Source organism: Corvus brachyrhynchos, unplaced genomic scaffold, assembly GCF_000691975.1.
Source record: "Corvus brachyrhynchos isolate BGI_N302 unplaced genomic scaffold, ASM69197v1 scaffold92, whole genome shotgun sequence".
NCBI lineage: Eukaryota > Metazoa > Chordata > Aves > Passeriformes > Corvidae > Corvus > Corvus brachyrhynchos.
In genome coordinates, this window is record NW_008236973.1 from 2,489,347 (window position 1) to 2,514,743 (window position 25,397).

A 25,397-nucleotide genomic window follows, 5' to 3' on the forward strand; every position below is an offset into this window, starting at 1 on the left:
AAGTCTGTAATTGTTTTCTGCTTCATTTTCCCCAAGTTGAATTAGGCTACATTATGCATGTGATGTTGTTGTCACTGTTTTTCCTCCTGTCTCTCTCATATTGTATGACACATGACTGACTGTAGCCAAGCAGTGGAGGAGTAATTTTTCACTGACACCACTTGAAAACATTTTTGTAAAAAAATAAGTGATGAAGAATGAAGAAGAGCAGAAAAGAAGAAATAAAATACCTTAAAGATAGCTCTCTACATTAATTCACCATGAAGCGAAAGAGAAAAAATAAAAACTCTTCTTCAGGTGCCAATTCAATTGAGATGAACCAGACTAGGTACTGCATTGGTACAGTGTAAAAATAGATGACAGTGAGTAATGGTGTGAACAAAAAACCATGAGGAACATCACAGAAATGGATGTTGGATGGCCTTTGCACAGCAGAGGTAGATAAAGGTTATAACAAACTGTTTACTGACCATGTACACTTACTAGAATTAAGAGGTCAGTTGAACAAGAGCTCACCTAGTAAGAGCTTTCTCAGTAGTGTGACTTATCAGCTGTTGTACAGTACCAGAGCACTGCCCAGTTATTGCTCCATCACTTTTCAGTAACATTTCTGTCCTTTCAAAAGTCTACATTCTACCATTAGTTAAGGCTTTTTCTTTTGCATTTCTACATTTCCCCCCAATTTTGCATCAATTCACTGTAATTAATACATGTGCCTCTAACAGAAAAGAAAATAAATAAAAAGCACCATGTTTTATTGAACAAAATATAGCATGTGCAAGGAAGGGAAGGGAGGAATTATAGAAACAAACCAGTGCTGAAGAATTTTGCATTAGCTGGTGCTTTTTGTTGTTGTCGTATTTGCACAGATCGTTTTAGGCTCCTCAGTCCAGGTTGTAGCAAAACACTATCAAAACAAATACTCTTGCAAAATATTTTAGCTTCGCAGCTTAACATGTGCATCTTGAACCGCTTAAGCAGCATGATTATCTTCTTTTTGTTTTTCTCCAGAATTCAACAGACCGTAAAGTGTATACAAAAATGTATTATGCACCAGTGATTAAATGTTCTTACAACATTAATATTTATCAAGGGGTATTTCATAGCTAGAAAGTAGGTAACTATATTTTATTTCCTAAGAGAACATTTTCTATAGTTTTCCTTCATTTCCCAGCTACACAGCAAACATCTCTAAAGTGCACTTCCCAAGTGTAGTTAGAGAATAGGAAGGAATGTAAAGTTTTTAAAAACAGCCCTTATTAACTTTTCCTTCCATTGATTCTACTGTAAACTCTAAAAAGCCTTTTTAAAAAGCAAATTCTCATACACTCAGCAGGTGAAATGTTCCCACAAAAATAAAAGTAAACAAATTCAAAACCACCCCAAACAATGAAAAATCAGCAATCATATTACAATCTTTTCTCTTGACTACTCGTATCCTAGTATATCTTTACTGTTTTTATTGCACATTTATGAAAACGGTTGTCCTATATATTTTAAAAAAAAATAGTTTCTTTATCTGTGCTAACACATTCTTGTGCATCCTTAATAAACTAGAGTTACTTTCAACAACATGTAGGTATTAGAAAAACAATGGAATCAAACCAAAGAGATAATTTGTTTTGTAGATGTTCAAAGACTTCTAGTGTAATTTTGTTGAGACAAAGAGTTGAATTTTGGAGGTTCTGGCTCCCATTTGTTATGGAAAGCTGCTGGTTATGTGACAGCAGGAGAACTCAAGACGTGATTCACAATGAATGTCAATCCTTCACCTCCAATATGAAGGCTTCCCAACTATTCAACTTGCTGAGCATAACTGGTTTTACTTAGCATATCTAGAAAAGGCTGCTCCTGTTCAACTGACCAGTGAGAAAGGACTGGACTTCTTCAAAACGGGTATTGGAGCAACAGTTTGTTATATATTTCTTTACACTTTTTAACTGTCCGATCCCACCTTGTGAGGAGAGCACTTGTTTGTTCAGCTAAAAGGAACCCCCTTCATGCTCCTTTTGGTTTGCTCAGTCAACTGTTTTATGCAACAGTGGCAGAGGCACACTGGAATTGTGTACCCATTCATTGTGATTACACAGACAAAAGCAAATGTATGTTGTCTGTGATGGTAGATGGGAAAGGGAAAGGAGATGAATGGTTCCCATGGATAAGAGGACAGTAAGGTTTGTTTGGGGTTCTTTTTGTGGTTGCTTTTTTTTTCTTTTTTTTTCTTTTCTCTTTTTTGGTTAAATTTTGTTTTGTTGTTCTTTTTGTGGGTTTTTGTTGGGGTTTTTGTGGGCTTTTTGTTGGGTTTTTTTCTATATTTTTCTCTTTTTTTTTCTTTTTTTTTCTTTTTTTTTTTTCTTTTTTTTGCTATGTCATGAAATCATAGCAGTCATTCCTCTAATAGAAACTGACAGGACATAAAAGACAGAGCTATCAGATGAACACACACAATGACTAGAAATATATCGACAGAGAAAAGACTTAATTTAGCTTTGAGAAACCGTCCCAAAAATAAAATCCTGTATTAACAAGTGCAAAAAACAAAACAAAAAAAGAAACTCCAAACATTAAAACACAGTGTATAAAATGGTGTGAGAAAGTTAAGTCACCAAACAGCCTTTTAGTCAATAAAAAGCTGTGTTTATGTGTCCTTGTTTGGGTAGCGGCCCATTTTCATTTTACCCAAAAGGTCATTCAAGAAGAGATCTGAGGGTAAAGCACTCAGTCCTTGCTATTTTTGACTGTAGTAATTTGGGCCTGTTGTGTTTCTGTCATGTAAGATGAATCCTTTCTTTTATTCCTCATTGGTTGAATTATCTTCCAAAGTTGTTATGCCTCCAAAGCCCAGTCCTGTTGAGTTCTGTGCTGCTGAGACTGTAAGTACTGTATGTAAGAGAATTAATACAAGAACACACAGTTTAAGTCTGCTGTTACACAGTCTTGATGCTGATGAAACTGTGAGAGATGTCCTGTGACACGTTGTTGAGCCACTTGTTTTTATAGTCCCTTTGGGTTGATGATCTGATAATAGTCCCCATCTGACATCACAGCATTCTGGTTCTGCATTGGTTGGATAGTTTTCATAGAGCCCTGTAGGGTAAACACAAAACAAGAATAAATACCAGGCACAAGGATTGGCAGAAATAGTAGATTGAAGGAACAGCTGACATTTAGTCTAAGCTATTGAATCCATATCTTTGGGTGAGACTGAGACCCTCAGAGGTCCTGCCATTCTGTATAATTAGAGATGTTGAAGGAATATGCACCATCTAACAGGAAGCAGCATCAAAAGATCATTCAGCAGAACTATGATGCTGAGCATGATTGTGTAAAGAAGCAACATTAAAAAGCAATTATTGATATTTGAATGATAAAGGTGTTTGAATTCTTCCTTTTGGGGAAGTAACAACCAATGATGAAGTAAGAACTAATCAGCAAGGATGTTTCCACAAAAAACCTTGAAATTCTTCTTTCAGTATGTGAGCACATAAAGACAGGCATTAAATAACAAATAATGATGTACTGATGATATTGGCTATTTCAGTTTTCAAACCTATGTAAATGAAACTGCATCACAGGAACAGCTTCCAAACAGAGCTGTGAATCTATATGTTTACCCTACCTCATCTGAGTTCTTCCAGTTGGATATTGTCTTCAACATATCCCAGAGGTGAAAACAATCTTTCCTTGCCATACAATGATTGGATCTCCTGATGTTTCTGATTACACAGCTAGGTCATTTTTGCCTTTGAGACAAAGTTTACTGAGGTACTCAACCTGAACTGATTCTGACTTTTTGAACACTAAGATGAACTCTATCTTTTTGGAAATTGTCAGTGCTATCTGCATTACTATATCACAGATTAACATAACCAAAGTGTTCTGTTTGCTTCTCACATACCTTTTTCTCTGATAAATTAAAATAACCTAATTTGGCTATTTAACTAGTGTTCAAATGTAAAAATGTCTAACATAATGGACAAACACCTTTTCTCCATTTAAACTGACCCTGGATTAAATTCTGCAGTAAATAATACACTCTGTGGTAGAACTAGGTTTTTCTAGGAAAAAATCTATCTGTGTTGAAATATTAGGACAGTAATTTTGAAAGCAGCTTCATTTCTTGGAACAAGAATCACATTTTCTCTAAAATATCACAACAAGAATATTACTTTCAAAAAGCAATTTAGTTGTAACATTCTTAGGTCCAGGCACCAGATTGCTTGCATTTTGTGAATAACTTGTAAAGAAAAGCAGTACGCCTTAAAATATGATAAAACTGAATGCTTTGTTTCCTACTTCCATAATATTGATCTTCAACTAAGCAAAATATGTGTTAGGTATGCTCAGAACATTAAGATGCCTAGACTGGCACATTTTTACATAACTGACACAATAGTCTGCTATGCTATATTTGAGTCCAAATAAAGTTTCATTCATTTTTGGATTCAACCAAATTTTTAAAGAAACAGGAATGGAAGGAACTTGTTTCGTGTTCTGTAGATTCAGAGTTTATTCTATAGTAAACCTCACTTTTTTTTCCACTTCTGCAGTCAGAAACTTAATGCAGCATTCCAAAGGTTGAAAATTATTAATTCTCACTCTAGATCATAGCTGAAATGATCACATTTTTCTTTAAGAAATTCAATTGCAATTTGGAACTTCTGGACAATTGTTTATTGAAGGTATAAAAAAAAGGTCTTCTTTTCCAAGACCCATCTTTTGGAGTTTGTATGCATAAGTCTGTTTTTAAGCACTGCAACATACAAGCAATGCCTCTCAAAGCAGGGAATTATGATTTGTTCTGTGAACTGCAGTAGTTCAAATGATTAGTAGTAATTGAAGAGACACAGAGAATGGTTAATGCTTTGATCCCACTGAGACTTGCTTACTTTTCAAACTATATTTTTTGTCTTTCTTGTTACTGGAAAACCCAGACTTCCTTTGAAATGAAAGCTGTGTATATAAATTGGCAATCAAAAGGTATTTAAATTGTTCATATGCACTTACTGAATTATAAATAAATTGATGACAACTCCACATTCAAAGACGAATTGAATGTTCCTTAATGTAAAATTACATTTCCTCTTTATTTCAATTCATCAATTAAATTTAGGTTTTGAATTTGCAGTTACATATTAAATAAACAATTAACCACAGAGACACTATTCATATGACAGTGTAGAAAATTTAGATAAATTTAGTCAGACCATTTGTACTGAACACAACACATGTTCCTCGCCACATACTTGTTTGTAGCCATAAATACAGACTTTTGGCCCTTGGATCTAATTAGTCTGTCTGTTCAGTCAGAGGTTTACAAACGTATGACTTAACTAGAAATCCAGAAAACACGGGCTACATATTCTTGGAAAATGTAGTTTGTTCTTTTATCAAAATATTAATAGAATCATAGAATGGCTTGGGTTGGATGGGACCTTAAAGATCATCTAGTTCCAACCTCCCTGCTGTGTGCAGGTGTTGGGGCCCCCCCCCCCCCGCCATGTAGCCCTGGGGGGCACAGACACGGGGTTTCCCTGCCCCTGGTCAGCCTCGTTCCCCACTGATTGTTTTGTGTTCCCCTGCTTGGGCAAGAACCCTCGGGTCCCGTGACTGGAACAGTTCCTCGGCAGAGCCCCGGCCATGGGGCTGGAGAAATAAACATCTCTGAAACATCTATCAAGAATCGGTCCATATATATTTCTTTTCCACAGGCCTCATTGATTGACATGCCTGTTGCAGTATCCACACTGTAACAAATGGTAGAGAATTGCGGGCAAGATACCGATCCCTAAGGACAGAAAATTCATGAGTAAAAACCACTCTAGATCTCTCTCTTCTAGCCTTGGTTTGGATATTCTCTCTGGACTATGGAAGAATCATGGGAAATATGGCTCTCTGAGTCACAGAAAGAAATGTATCTAGAAGTTAAAGGAATCCTTGAACAACAAAACAAGAAAGTATTTGTTCCGGGAGATTTAGAACATTTTTTTAACTGGCTTTTCAAAAATTTCTTCTATATTTCTCGAGACTTACTTTTTGATATTAATTGTCCTGGAATTACTGGAATTAATCACGGGTGTTTTTGGCATGAGATCTGGGACGAGATAAGGGATCACACAAAACATGCACTAGAGATAGAACCTCTCCGTGCATCCCTTGTAATCAGCGAAGCTCTTGAGGAGCATTTGTATGGTCCCATTACCCCTAGAGCAGAGGATGGCCGTAATCCCGTGGCCAAGGCCGTGCAGCAGCCATCCCAGGAGCACATGACTGCAGCCATGCCGGCGGAGGTTCCTGCACTGGATGCGCCCAGCCCCCTCAGGAATCTGCGCCTTATCGCGGACCCCATCCCTGTCTCGGGGTCCCCGGCCACTCGACCGTGAGGGAGGGAGCGATGACGCAGGCGCCGCGGGTGCCGTGGGCCACGTGCAGCAGAGAGGCGGCCCCACCGAGCAGTCAGGAACCGGGGGTCAGCGTGGAAGCCCGCTCTGAGCATACGGCTCGGAGAGCCCTGTGGAGGGAGAAGCGGCGGTTTCCACAGCGACACGAGAAGCCGCGCAGCACAGAGCCGGAACGGGGCCGCACTCAAAGCAGCGTGGAGTTTGCGGAGCGGAACCGCTCACAGGCCACGGAGCCCGCGTATAATTATTTAGTTAGGATATTGATTTATTCCTTTAAAATTTTTATCAAAGCCTTTTCCCTTTGTTCTGTGACAGTGAGTTTCACAGGTTAATTGTGCACATATGAATATGTTGATATGTGCAGTATTTACATACACTCTAACAAATATGTTGCCTTTGTATATTCCTTTGTTTCTATATCATAAAAGATAAATAGCACTCTTTAATTAACAATGTTTGTAGGATTAAGTGAATGTGGGGGTTTCACACTTTAATTTGCTTTCTTCAGTACTACGTCCTTTGCTGTCCAAACAACTGCCAAGTAGGTGAATTAACACAAAATTTAATGACAAATTTTAATTCTGTGTATAACACCCTAAGAAACCAATTCGAGGCAAATCAGAGCTGTTTAAAAGCTGATATGACAATGTATTCATTCAATTTCATGCTCCTAGTACAGTATCCACTCCTGGGGAACTGTTTCTAACTTTCATTGTTTAGGTGAAATCTTAATCACCAATTACCCCAGGTGACTGGAAAAAGGGAAACATTGAACCCATCTTAAAAAGGGTAGAAGGAAGGACCCTGGGAACTACTGACATCATCCTCACCACTGTGCTTGGGAAGATCATGGAAAAGATCCTCCTAGCAACTCTGCTAAGGTACACAGAGAACAGGGAGGTGATTTGAGACAGCCAGCATTGCTTCACCAAGGGCAAGTCTTGCCTGACCAATCCAGTGACCTTCTATGATGGTGTTGGGGCCCTCCCCCTGCCATGTAGCCCTGGGACAGGGGCCCTGGGGGGGAGGCAAGGGGTTTCCCTGGCCCCTGGTCAGCCTCATTCCCCATTGCTTGTTTTGTGTTCCCCTGCACGGGCAAGGACCCTCGGGTCCCATGATTGCCTCAGTTCCTCAGCAGAGCCCCGGCCATGCGGCTGGAGAAATAAACATCTCTGAAACATCTATCAAGAATCGGTCCATAGATATTTCTTTTCCACGGGCCTCCTTGTTTGATACACGTGTTGCAGTATCCACACTGTAATATGCAGGGACACATTTCACTAGACCAGGTTGCTCAAAGCCCCATCCAACTTGGCCTTGAACACTTGCAGGGATGGGGAGTCCACAGCTTCTCCGGGCAACCTGTTCTGATGCCTCACCACCCTCACAATAATTTCTTCCTAAAATATCTTCCTAATATCTAATCTAAGCCTACTCTTTCAGTCTGAAACCATTCCCCTTGTCCTATCACCCCACACTATTATAAAAAAAGTCTCTCTCCATGTTTCTTTGCAGGCTCCCTTCAGGTACTGGAAGACTACAACTAGGGCAGCCAAAGCCTTTTCTTTTCCAGGCTGAAAAATCCCAATTCTCTTAGTCTTTCCTCATAGGAAAAGTGCTCCATTCCTCTGATCATCTTGGTATCCCTCCTCTGGACTGGTTCCAACAGGTCAATGTCCATCCTGTGCTGAGGACCCCAGAGCTGGATGCAGTGTTCCAGGTGGGGTCTCATAAGAGCAGAAGGGCAGTGTCACCTCCTTTGCCCTGGTGGCCATGCTGCTTTTGATGCATCGCAGGACACATTTGGCTTTCTGGGCTGTGAGTGCACATTGCTGGATCACGTCCAGTCTCTCATCCACTAGCACCCTCAAGTCCTTCTGTGCAGGGCTGCCCTTGATCTGTTCATCCCCCAGCCGCTGTTGATATCAGGGGTTGCCTTGACCCAGGCAGCACCTTGTACTTGGTCTTGTCCTCATGAGATTCCCATGGGCCCACTTCTTGAGCTTTTCCAGGTCCCTCTGGTTGGCATCACATCCTTCAGGCGTGTCAACCACTCCACTCATCTTGGTATCATCTGCAAATTTACTAAGGGTGCACTTGATCTCTTCATTAAAAAAGATATTAAATAAGACTTCATTGTAGAAGACCACTAGGTTGGTCAGGCACTTGGTGAAGCCATGTTGACTGTCTCAAATCACCTTCCCATTCACCATGTCCCTTAGCACAGCTTCTAGAAGGGATCTGTTCCATGATCTTTCCAGCCACAGAGGTGAGTCTGACAGGTTTTTAGTTCTCAGCATCTTCCTTGACCTATCTACTATTATCCTTTTTAAAGATGGGTTCAATGTTGCCCTTTTAAAAGTCATCTGGGACTTGACCTGATTGCCATGACTTTTCAAATATCATGGAGAGTGGCTTGGCAACTATATCAGCCAATTACCTTGGGTCTCTGGGGGTGTGACTCATTGGGTCTCATAGATTTATGTACATTCATGTTCCTCAGGTGGTCGTGAACCTGATCTTTACTTACAGTGGGAGGGACTTTGCTCCTCCAGTCTACATCCTGTTGTCCATCCAGTCAAGAGATATAGGAAGAGAGAGGTTGACATTGAAGACTCAGGCAAAAGTGTTGTTGAGTACCTCAGCCTCCTCCTCATCCACTGTTATCAGTTTTCCAACACTGTTTATGGGGATACGCCTCCTTTGGCCTTCCTTTCCTTGCTAATATGCCTATAGAAGCCCTTCTTTTTATTCTTTGCATCCGTTGCCACGTTCAGTTCCTTGCCCATCCTTACATAATCTGATTTCATCTCTATGCTTTTCCAAGGTTACCTGTCCTTGTTCCCACTGCCTGTGCATTTGCTTCTCTCCCTTTTGTTTGACTTCCGTTTTGTTTAAAAATTAAATACTTGCGTATAAGAAATAAAAAGGATTTCTCAAACCACCAAGGCTTCCCCCTTCCTCTTTTGTCTCTATAGTTCAGTTTGTACACCTCATTACTTTATGTTATTTGGATATTTGGTAATTGTATTCCTGAGGCTGACCTCACAGCTGTTACTGGCTTGAAATGAATTTTGCTTTTCACTTTTTTACTTAAAATTCTCAGTTCTTCATTTCCCAACTCTTCCCAGCACTCAGCTATCTTTCACCAGCATAAATCTTAGTCCATATGGAGGTTCTTGGACCTTTATTATAATCAAGGAGCTAGAATTTGCCAGAAGACTTGGTTTCAAACCATTCTCCAGTCAGATATACTTTCACTCACAAAGGTCATGCAAAAGCTCTCTCTTTTCTTTATAATCAGGTAGGTTTTTCTCCACATGAAGATAACATTTTGATAATCAGCACAGAAGTAACATCTGTAGGGACTGTGTTACTAATGCTGATGCAAGTATTAAGGCTACTGGTTCCACTGAGATTGTTAATGGAGACATGAATAGATAAATCCTGTATGTCCTGCTCAGCTGAATCAGACTGAAAAAGGAGTGACAGCATGAATATCATATTCACTTTGTGGAATGTGCTTTGCAGAAAAAGCAGCAAACCTCAAGCAAGTTCTTAAACAAAAATTGAAATCACAAAGACTGTCTACGCATGCATGGTCTGCTGATCAGCTAGATCACCATCTAACTCACAGGCTATAAATCCTGTATGTCCTGCTCAGCTGAATCAGACTGAAAAAGGAGTGACAGCATGAATATCATATTCACTTTGTGGAATGTGCTTTGCAGAAAAAGCAGCAAACCTCAAGCAAGTTCTTAAACAAAAATTGAAATCACAAAGACTGTCTACGCATGCATGGTCTGCTGATCAGCTAGATCACCATCTAACTCACAGGCTGCTGTCTATGACTCTCAGCACTGTCAGGATATGTGACACTTGTGGCTGGATTTGAATCTGCAGCAGGTGATCTGACTTGGCTTCTTGGTTTTTTTGCTACAGAAAGAGTTATGGAGCCATACTATTCTGCATCATGGGAAACTGGTCTGGTTGATATTTGTGTTGTCATTGCTGGATAAGTATTTGGGAAGCCAGAGAAACAAAACAGATCTTATGATATGTTATGCTTTTTTTCCTCTTTTTCTTTCTGTAGAGCTCTAACCTGTGGTCATTTTTCACACAGATTTATGATTATTTTTGAGAGGTATATGAAGCTTCTTGTGCTTGAAGTAAAGACGTTGAAACAAGAGAAGTGGATGTAGTATACCAGAAGTTTTGAATATTTCATTTTATTGTGAAGCCCAAAGTAAATAATGTCTGCCAAGAGTGATCCATCCAGCAGTGACATCATTGTATCATGGAATGCCAGCACTCAGCATGACATTTCTGTTTCTGAGGAAATATTTCTGAGATTTTAATATTAACATTTTCCAACTATGGAATTCAAGAGAACACATTAGATATTATATGAATAGATTTCACTGCTTGCTTACAACTGATCTGGAAGCCAGCACTTTTTGATCTCATCCAGATGGTCTTCTCAATTTCTAAATTGCTGTGTCTGTGACACATTATGATGATTAGACATGTATTTTATACCTTTCATATTATAAAAATGAAATAAAATTATATGTAGAAGAATATCGAAGATGAATAAATTATTCTTTAGTCAAACAGATTATTCTTAAACTGGTGATAAGACTGTTCAGCTCTTTGGAAAAGGCTGACTTCCATTACAGACTCCATTCCAGCTGTTGGAGGAGATCTGGGTTGGAGATTTGTGTTGCTGTGTTTTAAGTTTTTTTATCACTGTATGTTGGTGATTATTACAGATAGTTGTCTCATGAACATTTTCTTATGTGTATGTGTCCAAATCCAAGAAGAATTCATTGTATTTCTTCACAATACATTAATTTCTTCCCTAAATTATGCATAGGGCCAATTTCCTGCTGCTGGTGTAAATCAGCGTTACCCCTCTAAAACTGAGCTGCTACAAGTCAGAACAATGAGTAAATAGCTGACTCTCAAAACTATACAATGAAGATTTTCACCGCTACTGTTCCGAGATACAGGAAAACTTGCTTCTAGAAAGCGTTTGGCTTTTCCCAGTTCCCTCCAGTTTTGCTTCTATATGTAGAATCTTTGATTAAAAGGATGTACTATTGTGATATGATACAAAAAGGTCACACATATCTAAGTACTGTGTCACCATAGAAAGTTTAGGGATATCAGTAAGTTAATTGTCTGGGTCATTTTTCTAGGAGAAGATGGTTTACAGAAAATAAACCTATTCTGATATGGGACCTCACTCATGGGAAAGCGCCAGTATTCAAGACTAGAAGAGCACGAGACTCAAAAAGATGAGCTATTTAGTTGAGAGATTTTGCTGCAAAAACCATGTCAAATTTTCCCTGCAAGCAGATCCATAGCTACTAATGATTTAAACCATGCTTGTCAAACATAAAAGGGATTTGTTCTGCTGTCTGTGTTAGCTTAATATTTTGATATTTTAGGACCTACTAAGAGGTGCAGACAGGAGGCAAATCACACATTATTATGAGACATTTTTAGAGGAAGAATTTTGATCAAATACATAGTTTTTTTTAATTTGTCAAGAACAACATAAAGCAGATTGAATTCAGAGAGATTTTCTCTTCTTGAATTGTTCTACAAAAAATAGATTGTCTTGCTTTCTTTATATCACATTTTCTCAAGGAAATTGCTTTTCAAATTGCACTGAAGTCAGGGCATCTGTTTTGAAACAGACACGCTATAGCTAAATCTGTTGGTGAAACCCAGTCACACATCTGCCCCTTGAGAGGAAGCTGCAGTTTAAAGAATTTATTCTAATACTTTTGCTGAGCTTTCTTAGGCATCAAACTTCTACAGATTGATAAGAATTCTCTGTAATAATTCTCACTATGTCCTTAGAAAGGTCAGTGTATGCTATGAAGTATGACTGACAGTTTCATACTGTAACACATTTACAGTGAATTCTTTACTCTAAAGGAGGTAGAGTTTCCATGGAAGTGTTACTTTGCATGGATCACATAAATATATGTCATTGTTATTTGCCAAAAATTGATTCATGCTCTGCGTTCCAAACAACTGAGATGTTAATCAGAACACATAACATTAGGAGTCTAAATTAATATGAACTGAAAGATATTAGTGATTTAGAGCACCTGAATCACCTGTCTACTTACCTCTTCTCTCCCTTTACTTTCTACTTCTAATTGAAAAGTATCAGAGGTCTGTTCAACACAGGATAATAGACAAATTTGATTCTCCTCTTGATGGCAGAAGACTTGTTCTGATGGCACTGCTCTTAGGAGTTTTAGGAAGAACTAAAGGGTGCCATGCTACTTTTGGAAGAAATTATTGCAATGCATCTCTGCCTTGTTACTGCCCACTACACTTCCTTCCATTCCTTCAAAGTGGAACTCTCCTTCTCCATTAAATGTCATGACATCTATTGTACAGATAAAGAGTGTGAGCATGTGGCTGAGATTTCGTGCCTGAGACTTGATGCTGGGTGATGGCCCTGTTATATCACAGGGCACAAAAAGATCATAAGTCATGGTCATTACAAAGAAAGCCCTTAGCAACACAATTAGCACTAAATCTGCACTCTAAAGTGGTCCAGACTTTGCACATGGACAGCATTTTCTCCCAGCAGTCAGAAAAGGCTATGTCCATATTAACAAGTAATTTTGGGAATACGAGAAGATCGGTACAATAAAGTGGCTGGTACTGAGTATCTATCTCATGTCAACCCTAAATGCCTCTGAAGGGATTTTTCCTCACTCTAGCTCTAGTCTAATTTTGTAGAGCAAATGTGCATTAATGGTTGGGGCATGGTAGGGTGATGCTGTAGCCCATCTCCTTATTTAGTTAAGGAAGAGATGACTACATCTACAATGGAAAATAATCCTACTGGTATGAACACTGTTTTCTTAGGAGTTACAGTTAAAAACCTTGACCTGGAACTTTGCATGGGACTAATTCACTGTAATTTGCCATGTGTGTGTATGTACACCTGGAAACTATTGTTATCTCCCTCAAATGAGATTTTAGTTTGCATGGGCAGTTCTAGACAGCTGTTGAAAGAAACATTGGATGAAACCACTGGAAACTTTAATCATATGGATATAAACTCCAAAGGCCAAAACTGAAAGTAATCACTTAGTTTTAATGAATCTGAAAATCAAAACCAGCATGTCACAACACAGCACCTGATGGAAGGATCAACTTCATTCTTTCTGTCCTGGAAGAAAGGGGACAAGAAGAAAGGAGACAAGAAGGGAACACTAAATTCTTTCTATCTAACTGCATATTTCCATAATCAGAACCACACTGTGATTCTGATTGTTTTGATTAATCTCCCAAGCACTTTCTTTTGCACTGCAGTTGTTCCACACCCTCATATGCATTTCTACAAAAGATGAGTTCTGGTGATATATGCTTTCTTTGGAGGTGATCAAGTTAGACATTCTCAGGCTAGAATACTTGTTGCTTATTACATGAGTTCATAAATTTCCAAGAAGTCAGTATTAATCCATATTATAAACTACAATTTATTTTCTTTTTAATTTAATGACAAATACAACTACTGCAGTATTTCTTGGGGAAAAATATCTAGTCCTATGCTGTTTTCTCATCATGTGGACCTTCCAAGGAAGGGTAGAACCCTTCTTATTATTTCCTTTTACAGCCTCCAGTACTTTTTTTTCAGATTCCAACACCACAAAAATCCTGCCTTGAGAGGTAATGTGGGTTCCCTGTTGTCCACCAATGCTGCCAGGCCCTCACCTCCAGCAGGTCTCTGTGCTCTGACTAACTGCTGTGGTAGGACAGGATTGAAACCGGAGTTGGCAGCTCCTACTGCCAAGGCACCTCCCAGCATGGAGATATGGAACCACACCAGCCTCTACCTGGCTACAATGGGAAAATTACATGTAACATTTTTCATCCTGCGCTCTGGGCTTTAGTCAATACCAAATAAAACCAGCTATCCCTTGTATACCTTTTCTTGTTACTTGACACCTAAATGTTAAAGAAAAATACCTTTTGACCTTACTTTTGTGTTTTTCTAGTGAAGAGACAGACTAATAACTAGAACATGTATGCCAGACAGAAACTCGCAGAAAGTGCAGTAGGATGTCCCTCAAGACATGGGTGACCTGCTTTCAGCTGTTTTTCTGCAAAAGGATTTCAAATTATCTGTCAAGTCACAAGCTATGCTGAGGTAGTGTTTTATCTGCTGTTGAACTCACTTTACTTTGCATGAAAAAAATCTGTTTTCATTAAACGGCAGAGAGGTATGATTCTTTATTCCCACAGCAGACTATAGCCTAATTTCTCATTGTTTAGTGGCAGGAAGTACTCTTATGGTGAGCTGCTGCTTAATAAGGGTGAAAATGGGCCTCTATTCCAAACAAAGTTTGAATTGCTCCCTTGTACCTGTCCTCAGCATCTTCTCTTGCACACTGTCTAGGGCCAGCATACTCATTCCCAGGGTCTGTGAATACAAGCTCTGCTCTGCCGCTGCTGGCATTGGACTTGAGAGGGCAAAAAGTTCAACCAAATATTAGTTAGTGGACTGCTGAGATGAGATTTAGGTCACCCTGATTTTAAGTGTCTGCAATAAGACCCTGGTGACTAACAGCAACTAAAGCAAATAGAGTACAGCCAGCAATGTGAGCAAGTCCTCTCATCCGGTGCAGGTGCCTGCTTAAGGTGAATTAAATAGCTCTCAGCTCTACTGACTACACCAGTGACTCTAGTGAGAGCTTTGTCACAGAGTTTACGTGTAGATACCCACATTATTAATACCTGCAATAAAATGAGTTTAATCCTCCCCTAAAGCTGCTTTTTCATCCCAAACTCAGACACATCATTAATCTTTTCAAAATCATCTATTTTGTGTGTTTTAGGAAGGAATTTGGATTATGAGTTATACTAGGAAAAAGAAGAGATGGATATGTATTTCCTCAAAGATTTTCTGAAATACATGCCAAGATGATTTTGTTTACTGTTGTTTTGGTTTCTTGTCCTTGTGTATGTGTGTGTGTACACATGTATATACATGAACACACAGTCATATGTATAGATTGTGCACTTGTGGTAAACAAAATTTTCCTAAGTCGCTCACTTCTACTATACTTCCTTAAACTGGACAATAATGCTCACTTGCTTACTGCATATGCATGTGGGAAGGCTATTTACTAATTTTTACAAAATGCCTTGAAGTGCTAAGGATCATTACCTTAGAGGTGATAAGAAATTTTAACTCAGTTCACTTTTCATGGTATTTTCTTTTGCATATGGATGGATATTGCTTGATTGTGTGCAGTAGGCTTAATCTCCAAGGAAAAAATCCAGTAAGTACCTTGCTACCAGAATCACCCTAAATCCAAACACGGGGTATAAGGTGAAGTGAGTTGCCATGTTCCTTATGCCTGCATCTGAGATGTATATAAAATTTATGGATTTTTATAATTGATTCTGTTTTTAAGTAGCTTACCTTAGGCAATTTATTTACTATCAAGATTTCCAGTGAAGCCCTAATGTAGAGGTGATGGCAGTTTAATTTCTGATATTTGGACAAAGGTGTCAAATGGTCTAAGTATTGAAATTCCTTTTTACCAATTTACTGGGAATAACAAGACTCAAGAGGAAACAAGCAACGATTAGTTCTTCACAGGTGAACAACTGATTCTTGAATTTCTTCACTATCTTTTCTTAAACACTTTCTGACATCTGCTGGACAATTTTGAATGCTGTGCATCAGATTGTTGATTCATCTGGCATAAGAATGCAGGCAGACAAAGGTGAATATGCTAAAAACTGGACCTGCCTTTCTCTTTTTTTCTGAATATTGCATGATATGCAACCTCTTTACTCTGAGTATTGTGTGACATGAAGTAACAGAAATCTCCACAAAATAATTGTGTAAGAAATAACCAGAAAAAAATTTCTTGTAGCAAGTTTGGTTTGTAAAGCTGATGACTGGCAGGCTGCATCATAGCTGTGCATTACTAGATCTGAGCTCAAATCCTAGCACCTCCAACAAATCTTTCTGATGTGGAATACCTTCAGGCTCTCAGAACTAAATCCATGACATTTAGACTTATGAAAACAATTGAAATTAGTTTCTCTATACTATACCTGTACAGATGAAACTTGATAGTCCTCCATAGATGACATCATCATTGTCTGGTAATATAAAGGGACACCTCGTTTGAACCTCCAAACAGTATTGCTTGCAAGGAATTCTGTTGCTGCAGTGAAACTGTGTGACTTCAAAATACTGGGAACAGAGCCAGGCTTTGTAGACAGTCTGGAAAAAAGAGAAGAACCAAAAATATAGATGGATGACAATGGCACTGTCATTATTAGAAGAACATACTGTACTGCACACCTACATTAATGCTGCTTTTGGACGAAAATTTTGAGAGAATATCACCTGGGTAAAATATGCTCATAACTTTTGACTGTCCTCCCACTTCAGAAATGAAATCTCCAGCCAAGTCATTTAAAAGCAACAGTTAGTCAGGACCAGGCTTATGCTATTATATTATCTCAGTTTGTAAACAGGTATGTCTCTTAGATTTGACTTTTTATTAGATGCATGCAGGCATGGAACACACCCCTGTCCCTGCATTTTATTATATGCTAAGTGAGATCCTAATCTCGTTAGGAGCTGGACAAGGACAAATTTATGAAAGTGCATGCAAGAAAGAGTTGAAAACTGGGCTCGTGCCATGTCTCTCTTTATATCATCTAGAGCTAAGCTATCAGGTTGCAATAGATGGTGCTGCTTCCCTTCAAATAAAACCTTATCCAGTCCACAGCATTAAAACATGCATTAGGGTTCCTGAACACCAACAGCTGCAGACTAGGGGATAAATCTGCCACAGTGAGAACCAATGTCTACATTTGGATGCTAGAAGGAGCACTTTAAAGATGGTCTCATCTGATGCTGCATAGCGATGGCTGCAGGACCTGTGATTATTGCAATTATTGTCACCATTTAAACAGAAAAGTAAAATAAACATGCTGATTTTAATTTTTACTACCTTTTGTCTTCCAAACAATGATGCTTTTCATTATAATTAAACTCCTTTGGACACGGAAAAAATTAATGTAAAATTAGATAGGACACCAAGCTACAAAGGTGATTAAAAACCCGTGTGACTGAGTACAGAGAGGTTTGTTTGTTGCCCATTTTATTTTCCACTTAACTGTTTTGGAGTACATTATTTACTGTATAGATACTTGCTATCTTGCTTGTTACATAGCATTCCTTTTTTGTATTTTTTAATTATCTGAAAATCCTAGTAACAACCTTTCATTAATCACAGACTGAAAACCAATATAGTCAGCTTATCATTTCCATTCTTTCTAGGACTGATTTAATAAAAAAGAAAACTGACACCTGAAATGACCAATCTAGATGAGAGTTTGGTTTTATTTCAGTATGTTCCATCTCACTGGTTATAATTTTATGAATGTCAATAATAGCATAAATTGTATAACTAATTTCAATGAATCACAAATCTTTTATTTTAGATTGTTTGCAACAGTAGCAGGTATGGGTAAGGTTGCTAGGTGATAAAATGAAGCCTTTATTACTAATCTATGGTTTGTGATTATATCTTTTCATAGCATTTTTTGCTACTGCATTCTGTAGAACATGTTTTTTTTTTCATTACAAATTCAATTTTAATTGCTTACTAAAGTTTCATATCCACAGTACATGAATAATGAGAAGGAAGACCAGGAGATGTATGCACCTTTTGCTCTTAAACAAACTTTTAAACAGAAAGTTGTTTTCCCACTCTTGATTACATCACCCACCACAGTTTTGATACTTCAATTGCTTTACTGACATTTGCAACAATGAATCACAGAATCACAGAATATGCTGAGTTGGAAAAGACCCACCAGGATCATTGAGTTTAACTCTTAGCCCTGCTCAGGACCATCCCCAAAAGTCACACCATGTGCATTGTCCACACACTTCCTGAACTCTGTCAGGCTGGTGCTGTGGCCACTTCCCTGGGAAGCCTGCTCCAGTGCCCAACCACGCTCTGGGCGAAGAACATTTTCCTATCTAAATCTCTCCTGATACAGCTTCATGCCATTCCCATGGGTCCTGTCACCTCAGAGAAGAGATCAGTGCCTGCCCCTCCTCTTCCCCTCTCAAGGAAGTTCTAACTGCAATGAGGTGTCCCCTCAGTTGCCGCCAGGCTGAACATACCAAGTGACCTCAGCCACACCTCAAGGCCTGTCACCATCTTTGTTGCCCTCCTTTGGAGCTTTATATCCTATGTTGTGGCACCCAAAACTGCACACAGGATTCAAGGTTAGGTGAAATAAAGCAAGAGTTTTTCTATTTTTAATTAGTGATCATAGTCAGCTGTTTGGAAACAGGAATGCTGGGTCAGGTAATAGTTATATATTCACAGATGGTCTTTCCTGATCACTAACACCTTAAACCTGTTTAGTATGAACCCACATGTTCTCTTCATAAAATAGATCTAATAGGAGTAAGTTGGTTAATGACTCATATTTGAAAGTGTACATCAGTTTTTAGGATGGATATTGAACAGTGCACCATACATGGTAACAAGAAAATGAGCAAACCCATGTGTCTACTTAAGCAAGACAGAAAATTTTTATTCAGAAGCAGAAGTAAATAACGCAATTGTGGGCTTCTGTGAAGATTTTTGTGTATCCAATCTCAGTTCATACAAATCATCTTCCTCCTCTGATTCACAAATCCTCAGCTTTGTCCCAAAATTATATTTGAATTCTTGTCCGTATTTCTAAAGAATGCATGAATATACCTGTTCCTGAGATCTGTTTCTCAGATGAATGCCTCCCACTCTGTATCCTTTCCTATTTTCTTTTCCCTGCAGCTGATTTCAAACTTGCATATAGTCTATATTGATATTTTTAATATTCTGGTTCCCTTTTGCTCTGTTTTACCCAGCGAGGCTACACAGAGTACTAGACAAGGCTCATCCATGTATCTGTCAGTACACTGCCTTCACAGCTTTGGCCTGTGCTAATTCTTACATTTCCAGACAGTGCTCAGCCATTGTCTGGAAATAGTATGCCAAGAACTGTACCCAGTAAGCAGTTTTGTCTTTTTCTGGAGAAAAAGGAAAATTATGTATGTGTTTGCAGTTTAGCTGTAGTGGGTTACCTGGTAGACCAGAACGTAGTCCCTCTCTTCTCTTACCACATCAGACATGATTTAAATGCCTACTTTCCTAACAAACACCCCAAATAATCTCTCCTACCCTTCCTGCACTTTATAAGCACAAAAGGTTTTACACAGCCATCTTACTTTCATGCTTAAATATGTGCTACCCAGGAGGAAGTATAGAAGTGGAAGAATCTATCTCATATTTGTTCATGCAACTCTGCCCACTAGCATTTGCATAGTTCCACGGCTGACCCAGCTGAGTAAGAAGATCCAGAGTAGTCCAAAGTCTTTTCTCTGTTTCAGGGACAATGAGTAGTGGCTTTTTAGCTTTAGTAGAAGTCCATTATCTGGAACTGAAATTTCTTGAATTTTCTGGAATTTTTTCTAATAGTAAAGCAGATACTATGGCCTTTGATCGGCCAGTATTCCTTCTTTTACACAGGGAAATACAGATTTTGCTTGGTTGGGAATTTTTCTCTACCTCCTAGGAAGTCCAAAATTTTCAGAGTTTTAAAACATGCATTATGTAACAAGACCTGAAACTATCAGTGAAATACACATTGGCCTGTATATTGAGTGTGGTGTTCACTTTACAAACTATGCTTCGATATGAGGCTTTTTTCCTTCTTAAAGAACATGAATAGCTAAACTCAAATATTTATAAATACAATAAATGTTTCTCTTATAAAATATTTCATATGGAAAACTTTTAAGTATTAGTTTAATTCTATTAGTGCTTTCCTATGTAATTTTCAATGTGTCAATGGAAAAGATGGAAGGTGGATGTGAGGACACCATGTGTTAAATTGCCAGAGGGAGGAAAAATCCTCTATCTTTTCCATTAAGTCTTCTAGAGCAGAATCTTTGCTCTTTCAAAACATGCACTTTCTCAAGAAACAAGTCAATAAAACAAATGCCTGGGATTATATTTCAAGGAAAGGAAAGAGGGACTGTGGCAGCAGTGGATGAAGCTTTCACTGTATTAGATTCTCATTTAAAGGAAACAAAGCTAAAAATCACTCCTAACATAAATTGAACTAAACTGAGTTATAAGATGGGAAAGCTACATACATTATAGAGAAAATGTAAGAATAAACAATTATCAATAGTCTTTGAAAAAAAAAGAGGCAATCTAGTGATTTAAAAAAAATAATTCAGAACTTCAGAAGACAAAATCATTTTCATTAACAGATACTTTAGTCATTGAAGTCAAGATACCAAAACCAAACAAAACTAACATGATGAAGATTTGTGATTTCTTACAATTATAAATTATTCTACATATTATAACCTTTTATATATGTTGCATATATATAATGTAGAAAAAAATAGAATGGTCTTGTGTTTTCAGCTGGCTTGGGACATGATTGAAACCTTTGAAATATCATAGTACTAACAGAAATCTGGCAAACTGAACTCAAAGAACAGAAAAAAAACCATGCTTTTCTGTTGGTTTTATTTTTAATCTTTCTTAACAAGGGAAAGAACTAAGATAAACTGGATTATTGATGCATCATGGCAACCACATAGACTAAATACCTCAATATATCTAAACATCTCATCTCTTTACCATTAACATAATTTTAGACAATACATTTGAAAGAGATACGGTCCTGTCTATTAGATGAGACACAGTGATGGCAAGATAGTATCACATAAGAATAAAGTCATCTTTCATATACAGAAGCATAGCTATAAAATCTCAGAAGGATTTAGTGGCAATTTTGCTCACCTAGATAAATTAAATCTACTTTACTTTGTACCTGTTGGAAAAAATTAAGATTAAATTTTGAAAAAGAGCACGAGTTAATGCTGGCTTTATATATCTATATTTATGAATATAAATATGTGTGAGTGCCTATCTAGAGTGATCATAATAAAAATCTTCTTCGTTTTAAATTATTAACAATATTGTGATAAAAACTTATTATCAATTGGGCAGATTAATTTATTATTTGGGATTAATTTCATTTCTACAGTATAAGCTTCAAGCAGAAAAAATATTCTATGACTTCAGTGACCAATAACCCAACACAAATAACCAGCTTCAGCAATTCAAAGAATGAAAGCTTCACAAACTAGACATTAAACTGCATCTACTTGTCAAATGATTAGAGGTAATAAAAGGATTCAGAGTTAAAAGGAAGAAAGCAAGGCGGGGGAGATATGGAGAATTCTGAGAAACTAAAAGGACACATTTTGTGCTTTTTCTCTCAGGACATTAGGAAGAACACTTATTTTTGTCTTTGTGTGGAGACTGGCAGTCTTGGTATTGTCTCTTTTTTTGGATATTCTGTATCTCATATCACACATGAGGTTAGACAGTGTCTGAGTTATTCTTTCCAGTCTTGAAAGGCAACCAGACAGAGTTCTTAGTTAATACTGTTACGTTAATCACCTAGAGAGGGGCCAGGAGCTGCTGCCCCCAGTGTGGACAGTATGGCTGCGTAGAACAGTTCATTGGCTGACCACAGCCTGGGTCATTACACTAGCAGACTTCCAAGTGGCTGTGCAACTGCACAAAACTAATTTTAACAAGATGACCTCTAAGGTCCCCTCCAACCCAGGCCATTCTGTGATTCTATACTTCTATGATTCTATGCTTCTATGATTGTATGATTGTATGATTGTATGATTCTGTGCTTCTATGATTCTATGATTCTCTTTGCTAAGACTGCAAAACCAACTAGAAGATAAAGTTGTATTTACCATGCATATATGCCCACAGTTTCCCTCCTTCCCCATCTCATTCTCACTCAGTCATACACACACAATACACATGATTCCGGATAACCTGAGTTGTGTCAGAACAGATTGAGTACGTAGCCTTAATCATCTGAGTCACACTGCATGAGAGGTATCAGTAGAACAGAATGGAAAAGCTCAATCAGTTTCATTCTCTACAGCTGTCAATTCTTCCTGGTTTTCAAGAGATGAATTCAGCTCATTTTTGCCCCTTCCCCTGTGGACTGTCATTTCCAGGAAGTACTTTAACCATTTTCCATAGAAAAGATTTTTTTCCTCACTGAGGGAAACTTTGATGTTATTGGCTGGGTTGTCACAATAATTACACAAAAGGGAACTTAAAAATCATCCACAGCTTTTACTGTGTAGATGTGGAGAATGGTGGGAGGGAAAGAGAGTAGGAAGAGAGAAGTCACAACAGAAATTCTCTCTCTCAAAATGGTAATTTTTCTGAATCAAAATAAATTTTAACTGCTTTTAACTGATGCTTTGCAAGCATATCCATTCCTCACTGTGAAAATGAAGTCTTCAAAGAGAGCACAACTGAATAATTTCACCTACCAGTTGGAAAGGAAGAGGCCCCTTATGAACTTGAGAGGTGTTTCAATCACTCATATTTTCAATGACATCAGGAAATTGTACCTTATTGGAATAAACAAATTGCCTTCAGAAAGTGTGATATGATTCCAGTTCAACTTGTCCCAAAGTTTGTGAGTATTTTGAGAAAAATTCTGCAGTTGTTATGTATACTCAGGAGTACGTCAGGTTGTGACTGACTAATTAATTAATTTTTCCAAGAATATTCATGGAATAACCTCTTAAGCAAGCTGAGCTTTTTCAGGAGAACTGGCTGGAGAAACTGCATTCATATAGAAATGAATAGTGATGTGGCCTTCAGATTTTGATACATTCTACCTTAGTGGTGTCCAGTACATGTTTACTCATTGACAGCGAACAAGCTGTCTATGGACAGTGAGATCTGTTCCCTGTCAGCCTCACTTATAGCACATGATTTTCTGTAACCCTAAAGATGCTGGTACAGAAGGTACTTCTTATATGCAAAGGATGATGTCTATTTCATGTCTAATCTTTGCCTGACTCATAGAGTTATGGATGTTTGAACTATTTAAAGTCATGATGTGTGCATTTAAAGTTAGGCCATATGTTCAAATTCCATGGTTTACTTTTTTGTTGTTGCTGTTGTCTGGGTGAATCTGTGGTATTCTGTGACATTACCACAGCCAATAATGTTGTGTCTTGTAGGGTTCTCATTTCAACATTTTATGAAATATTTTTAAAGTATCTGCTTCAGCCTAATTTCCTTACTTCATTTTATCTTTTTTGTTGTTGTTTTTTTCAGTATTCCACAATCTCAAAGTGTAGGCATTAATAACAGTAGTAATACTTATGAGCCGAGATGTTGTCAAAAACAGAGTTGGAGAAAAGCTACTGGCAAAGGCTGAAAAACTTTTTAAACCATTACTTCCACAAATAAAGATACTCACTCATTCACTTAGAACTGCGCCCGAACACTGACCAGGCAAAAGATGAATATATTAAACACTATATATAGGAAATAAGAGGATGAGATTGCAATGAAGGATTTTATGTAGCAACGAGGAACCTCAGAAGAGCACACCTATTTCTCCCAGTGATAAAACTTTTGCTGTGAAACTCACTTCAAATATTATGAGTGTTTTACAGCAGCAAAGAAATGCTACATCTGTGAAGAACAACCTCTAAAAGGCTTTTTATATTTGGATCACCAGGGTATTTTGTGTTGGTTTGAGTGACAGTTCATCTTCCTTAGGAAATACTTGGGTCAGTCTCAGTGTCTGCTTTGTGCATCAGGACCTGAGATATCATGTTGTACAAGCAGAGATGTCTATTAGATAGCTTACAAGTGTATTTTATATAGACTACATAACCAAAATATAAATGGCTAACTGGTAGAAAACCTGATTAAATCTGACAAGGATAGTGTTACAAATGTGGACTCCCCAAGGAACTTTGTCATTTTTGAGCATTAAGGGCAGTCTGAGTTCAGGAAAACTGCATTTTGCATGTGTACTATGGAATAAAAATCAGCTTTTACAGAGACTCTTCTGCCCATGAGGGTTGCAGGACTGCTGTTGGTATTTCTCTTTTGCTGGGCTTTGTTCCCAGTCCCATTCTGAGACTTTGGGCAACCTCACGATAGGGCTGGCAAAACACACAAATAATGCAGCAACAGTGACCAGATAGGAGGGAAAAATACTCTCCACAAGGTATCTTTGCCAAAGAATATCAGTGGTACCACCAGTGACTAAATGTTCTTCACTACATGCAGTAGGAAACGTATAACAAATGGGTTTCAAATATGTGGGTTGCTGAAAATAAAATATTTTGTAGGAACAGTCTCTAAAAGGAGATTTTTTTCCCCCTTAAGCTATAATTTTCATTTTGTTTCATCACTATCAAAATCAAATAATTTTGACTGGGGAATTATTTTTCATTAGGTTTCAAATATTTCTTTCCAAATAAACTATTGTCATTCTGTTTCCACACCCAAACATTCCTCATAAACCATTCATTTAAATACATGTCACATTATTGTATTTTATTTATTGATATTGATTCATAGCTGTTATGTTTTTTGGAGAAGTTGTTTTGTATATGCACTCCCACCTCCACCACTTTTTTCTGGGAAATTTTGATTCTGATTTTTTTAAATAAATCTGATGCAGAATGAATAAAAAATATCAATCTGAACTTCCTGTAAAACAGACATTATATTTTCCAGTTATTTCATTCTGTGTACAATTTTAAAATTCCTTGTGTTACAAGACTGTACCAGGAAATGAGAATGTCTGTTTCCTATTATGGATACTTATGCCTGAAATTTACAGTAATTTGGGAACAAACACATCTGTTTTGTGGTTATTTTAACCTTTGATTTTGTTTCTATTTTATTATAATGAATATTTTCTGTATCTGCATGGATGGAATATCATAAGATAAATATTTAAATATTTATTCAGAAGATCTTGATGCCACAGAATGCAAACTATTGTGTTAAGAGGCAAAAGCTTTTAGCGTTTCCTAAATTAAAT

General features: G+C 37.8%; 1 protein-coding gene across 1 annotated transcript in view; it reads right to left on the reverse strand.

Moving 5' to 3' along the window:
• Nucleotides 1–734: 734 nt before the first annotated feature.
• FAM155A (family with sequence similarity 155 member A) overlaps nucleotides 735–25,397 on the reverse strand; it is a 440,672-nt gene continuing 416,009 nt past the window's right edge. The window contains exons 3-4 of the mRNA XM_008629353.2: nucleotides 16,512–16,683; nucleotides 735–3,087 (exon numbers count right to left, since the gene is read on the reverse strand). Coding sequence (XP_008627575.1) covers nucleotides 2,792–3,087; nucleotides 16,512–16,683 — 468 coding nt within the window. The 3' untranslated portion in view covers nucleotides 735–2,791. The remainder of the gene's footprint in view (nucleotides 3,088–16,511; nucleotides 16,684–25,397) is intronic.